The following is a 5,222-nucleotide window of genomic DNA, read 5'->3' as shown; positions in this document are numbered from 1 at the left end:
CCTCTCCCAGAGGTCCCGTCTCTTCGTTCCTCAGCAGCTCTGAAGGTCCGCGCCTCCTCGTCTTCGGTCCACTCGTTGCTGCAGTCCTACGGCGGCTCCATGAGGAGGCCCCGTGGTCTTGGCCGCAGCCTGAGTTCCTACCTGAACCGGGCCACCAGACTCGGTACCGGCCACGAGAAACCCGGCGGCTCTGGTTCTGAAGCTGAGTCTGAAACTTCTGCTGGTTCTTTCAGAAATAGTTCATGAAGACGTCAAGATGAACTCTGGTGGAGAAAGTGATCCGCCTTCGTCTTCAGACGATGTTCAGAGTCCAGTCCGAGTCCGACTGAGGAACAAGAAGATCTCAACGGAGGTAACACACCGGAACCAGAACCAGACGCACAAAACACCTGAAACTGATCTGTGCCTCTCCTGACCCTGGCTGACCCCTCACAGCTAAAGCAGGTGAAGTCTGTCTCTTCTCGTGTTTCAGGACATCAACAAGCGTCTGTCATTGCCGGCAGATATTCGTCTTCCTGATGATTACCTGGAGAAGTTCAGCGTGATTGGTCCGGCTCTGTTCGAGCAGCCAATCAGCAGGCGGCTCCGCCGAGTGTCTCTAGTACGTTTCCTCTCCGCCGCGCCGCGCCGCGCCGCGCCGCGCCTCCATCAGCTCAGCGTGTTTCTCTCTGTGTGCAGTCGGAGATCGGGTTCGGGAAACTGGAGACGTACATCAAACTGGACAAACTGGGAGAGGTGAGCTCACAGAGCGAGTCCGAGTGTTTAGGAACCGACGTGTCCGGGTCCTCAGAGCGCCACCTGTCTGTCTGCAGGGGACCTACGCCACAGTGTACAAAGGTCGCAGCAAGCTAACCGACAACCTGGTTGCCCTGAAGGAGATCCGCCTGGAACATGAAGAGGGAGCTCCCTGCACGGCAATCAGAGAAGGTACCGCAGCAGCAACTAGCAACATGGTTTACAGGGTTGACGAGTTGCTGGTTGACGAGTTGCTGGTTGACGAGTTGCTGGTTGACGAGTTGCTGGTTGACATGTCTTTCCTCCTGCAGTGTCTCTGCTGAAGGACCTGAAACACGCCAACATCGTGACGCTTCATGACATCATCCACACGCAGAAATCCCTCACGCTGGTCTTTGAGTACCTGGTGAGTCGTTACCGGGAAACGGTGGATCAATAGGCTTATTGATTATTAATCACCCGATTTACCAGAATTATCTGGATTTTTAAATTTCAGGACAAAGACCTGAAGCAATACCTGGACGACTGTGGAAACGTCATCCATGTTCACAACGTCAAGGTGAGGATGGATGGATGATGGATGGAGGGTCCAGTAGAACCAGTAGAACCAGCTGACTGGTCTGGTGTTTCTGTCTCAGCTGTTTCTCTTCCAGTTGCTCCGCGGTTTGTCCTACTGCCACCGGAGGAAAGTTCTCCACCGGGACCTGAAGCCCCAGAACCTGCTGATCAACGAGCGAGGGGAGCTCAAGCTGGCTGACTTTGGTGAGTTCTCCTCTGGTTCTGGTTCTGGGTTCTGCTTCTGTTCTGACTGGAATACTTGGTGTCCTTCAGGTTTGGCCCGAGCCAAGTCCATCCCAACAAAAACGTACTCCAATGAGGTGGTGACGCTGTGGTACCGGCCGCCGGACATCCTGCTGGGCAGCACCGACTACTCCACCCACATCGACATGTGGTATGGTTCTGCATGTTCTGGTTCCGGTTCCAGTTCTCAGATCGGACTGCTTTTAGCAACAAAGTCTCTGCATGGAGTTAGCATGTTCTCCCAGCGCACGGCCGGGTTTCCTCTCTGGGTTTCCTCCTGGTTCTGTCCAGAAACATGTCCGTCGGGTTTCCTGTTCTCTCCCAGCTGGTGGTTGTGTCTCCATGGTTGCTTGTCCTGCTGATGGACCGTTGACATGTCCAGGTTGTCCCTTCCTGTCTCCAGTGGTGCTGGTTGTCGGTTCTGGTACCAGCCCTCAGGAACAGAAACCTGAACAGATAAAGGGGTCGGTTCGGACCCTCAGCCGTCTACGAGCCGTTTCCACCCGTCTCTACCCGTTTGTGTCTCCAGGGGTGTTGGGTGTATCTTCTATGAGATGGTGACGGGTCGCCCTCTCTTTCCTGGGTCTACGGTTGAGGAGGAGCTTCACTTCATCTTCAAGCTGCTGGGTATTAACCAATCAGCTTCAATCACCGTGAGCCAATCAGCATCCAGGATTGTTGCTGACTGAAGGTTGCTTTGCCTGCAGGAACGCCCAGAGAGCGCAGCTGGCCTGGAATCGGTTCCAACCAGGAGTTCCTGGCTTTCAACTTCCCTCAGTACCGAGCCGAGAGGCTGAGCAACCACACCCCCAGGTAGGCCCGGATACCCCAGAAATACCCCCAGGTAGCCAGGGTTTTTCCCAGCATCCTCCTCTCTGTGTTCAGGCTCAGCAGTGAAGGAGTGGAGCTGCTGTCAAAGTTCCTGCAGGTCAGTGAACGCCTCACAGTGTTTCTATGGTAACGGCTGAAGCAGCTCTGATGAGTGTTTGAACTTTAGTTCGAAGGGAAGAAGAGGATCTCTGCTGACGAGGCCATGAAACATTGCTACTTCAGTAACCTTGGAAACAGAGTGACATCACTTCCTGACAGTAAGTGTAACCTTGGACACAACCTTTCCTGTTTGTGATGTCACCAAGGTCATATGATTACGTTTCAGCGGTGTCCATCTTCAGTCTGTCGGAGATCCAGCTGGAGAAGGAGAGCGTGAGGCCGCCGGCAGCTCCTGATCCAGGTAACCGTCAGACACACCGTGGTCCCGTCTCCACTGGGCACTACGTCCGCTAATGCGCTAATAGCAGAGCTAATTTTTAGCTTAGTGCTTTAGCGTTCATATGTTTAGTGCTCTGGGGTTAGTGCAGCTAGCTCTTCAGCTAGCAGTGCCCACCATTTATGGTGGGTGTCAACATGGTTGAGTTTAGCGTTTAGCAATAGCTACTGCCGTATAGCATGTTGGTGTAGTGCTTTAGCATTAGCAGAACTAATGTTTATGAATAGTGCTATAGGGTTAGCGGAGCTAGCGTTTTAGTTAGCGGCGTTCACCAGGTAGCCTGAGGTTCCTGAGGGAAACAAACACAAACCCGATTCCTCTGAACTTTGGTTCAGGAAGTTCAGGTCCGGTCGGGTCCACTTGCAGAACTTTAACCTGGTCCAATAGAGACTGTCGGACCTTTCAGTAGACCATCAGAGCAGTGAGGGTCGAAGGTGAAGCAGGTCACCAGGAGTCAGAGGTTTCAGTGAGCTTTAAGTTTCTGATGTTGAAACGTTTGTTTTGCCAGCTACCAGCCCGACGCGGAGGCGGAGTCTGCTCTTCTGACACCTGAAGGAGGCGGAGCCATCTGAAAGGGAAGTGACCACAGGAAGTGACATTTTACTTTGAAGGAGCTGAGACTACTGATGTGAAACAAAGAAAACACTTCAGATTTCCGGAATGTGAAGAAAACTTGTTTACAGATGATGCAATAATGAATCACAGCAGCTACCGACCAATCAGAGGGCAGCATGTTTCACAAACAAACCAATCAGCTTCCGTCTTCCAAGACTTAGAATCCAAACATGGTAGACCAGCAGCATCACCTCCATTTTATGACATCATCATGATGATGTCACACTGCAGCAGGCAGAATGGGTCCCAACGTCCTGACAGGTGATTCCAGGAACCAGTCACCTGGTTCCTGGAATCACCAGTTAGTGTTAGCTCGTTAACTGCTAACGAGTTTCTGGCCTGTTACCACCATGACCAGGTGTGTTTCACGTCTTCTCCTGGTTAATACCATTTCTGCTGGACGAAGCCATCTGGACTCTTATTGTGAAAGTTCTCGGCTGCTTCCTGTGTTGATATTTGTGTTATAATGAAACTCAGTGATGATATTTACAGTAAACCAGCTGGATTCCCCCAGGGGTAAATATTGATGTGATGGGGCAGATAACGGGGCAGATAGCATGCTCTCCCTGTCCGGGTCTCTCTGGGTTCTCCTGCATCTTGACTGTTAGTCGATCTGATGGTGTCGGCCGTCTGAGCAGAAGCTCTTCGTTTCCTGATCCCATCCTGTAGAGTTCAGGGGTCAGTGGGCGGGGCTTCCCAGGTGTCCAGATGATTTAGAAACCTGTTAGTGATATGTTTATACTGAAGTAATAAATGGGTCGAGCTACCAATAGAGAAAGAGCTCGTTAACCGCTAACGAGTTTTTGACTGAAACGTGTCGGTTTGTGAGGCGAGAAAGCAGAAAGCAGTGGATGTTTCAAAATAAAAGCATTCCATAGAGGAGCAGGTTGGACAAAGCTTTCTGTTGACCTCTGACCTGTGCAGGTCGTCTCTGATTGGGAGTGGGGTTGGTTCCAGCCACGTTGTCTCCGTCTGACTGCTGAATGTAACTCGGGCAGCTCCCTGATCGGCCGAGCCGAGCGGCTGGTCTGCACACAGGAAGGTCGTTGTGCTGCGTTCAGGTCTGCTACTTAAACTATCGTTGTTGTTTTTAAGCCAAAGTTCTCTGCAATATTCTGACCTGCATGATGACATTCTTCCAGTGAACTTCATGCTGTTAAATTAGAAATCTTCCATCGGCTCTGAAAGCACTGAAGTGTTTGTTTTACTTGAATGAAAACAGGAAGTGGATGTTGTTGTATTTATCTGTCTGTACTCTGGATATATAAACAGAACTGACATTAAAGATTTTATTTATTATCAATGTTGGCTGGTTATTGGGGAACATTCATGTTGGTCTGGAGACCAACATTCAATATTTTTACTCAAGTAGAAAGAAAAGACTGAATCTTTGATTAATTAAACGTAGAAAAAGTTGTTGGTAAAATGTCTTCTCATGAGATTATTTAATATTTATAATTACGGATTAATTTATTCATCACAAAGAGATGATACCTGTAGAACGAAGTGACGGCAGTAAGACCGCTCACACAGAAACTGACCCGAGTTACCAAACGTCTCGCTGGATGTCTTATCAGGGACTTTGAGCTTTTAAGTTTATACCATTAATGAGACGTAAACAGGGACATACGGTCAGCTGTTAAACTTACCTCATCTGAGTGAAGCTTCCTCACCAGAATGTTAACCTGGTGTACCTCTTCCTCATCACCATCCTCTGTGACGTTTGGTTTTTGTACCAACATTTCAGCTTTTCCCCCACAGATAAAACTCTGGAAAACAAAGTTCTTTGCCTTAATTCTGCATA

The 5,222-nt window shown here is 49.8% G+C and overlaps 1 protein-coding gene across 1 annotated transcript in view; it reads left to right on the top strand.

The window, feature by feature from the left end:
- The window catches only part of LOC106941618 (cyclin-dependent kinase 16-like), a 10,046-nt gene extending 5,325 nt beyond the window's left edge, over positions 1 to 4,721 (top strand). The window contains exons 3-17 of the mRNA XM_015024692.1: positions 11 to 163; positions 234 to 352; positions 473 to 601; positions 679 to 735; positions 813 to 927; positions 1,047 to 1,141; positions 1,232 to 1,294; positions 1,374 to 1,497; positions 1,567 to 1,687; positions 2,066 to 2,163; positions 2,244 to 2,349; positions 2,422 to 2,464; positions 2,534 to 2,624; positions 2,693 to 2,767; positions 3,312 to 4,721. Coding sequence (XP_014880178.1) covers positions 11 to 163; positions 234 to 352; positions 473 to 601; positions 679 to 735; positions 813 to 927; positions 1,047 to 1,141; positions 1,232 to 1,294; positions 1,374 to 1,497; positions 1,567 to 1,687; positions 2,066 to 2,163; positions 2,244 to 2,349; positions 2,422 to 2,464; positions 2,534 to 2,624; positions 2,693 to 2,767; positions 3,312 to 3,349 — 1,427 coding nt within the window. The 3' untranslated portion in view covers positions 3,350 to 4,721. The remainder of the gene's footprint in view (positions 1 to 10; positions 164 to 233; positions 353 to 472; positions 602 to 678; positions 736 to 812; positions 928 to 1,046; positions 1,142 to 1,231; positions 1,295 to 1,373; positions 1,498 to 1,566; positions 1,688 to 2,065; positions 2,164 to 2,243; positions 2,350 to 2,421; positions 2,465 to 2,533; positions 2,625 to 2,692; positions 2,768 to 3,311) is intronic.
- Positions 4,722 to 5,222: the final 501 nt, after the last annotated feature.

This window comes from Poecilia latipinna, unplaced genomic scaffold (assembly GCF_001443285.1).
Source record: "Poecilia latipinna isolate Pla-1442-1.1 unplaced genomic scaffold, P_latipinna-1.0 Scaffold3766, whole genome shotgun sequence".
Classification (NCBI taxonomy): Eukaryota; Metazoa; Chordata; class Actinopteri; order Cyprinodontiformes; family Poeciliidae; genus Poecilia; species Poecilia latipinna.
This window is presented reverse-complemented; position numbering and strand designations above follow the sequence as displayed.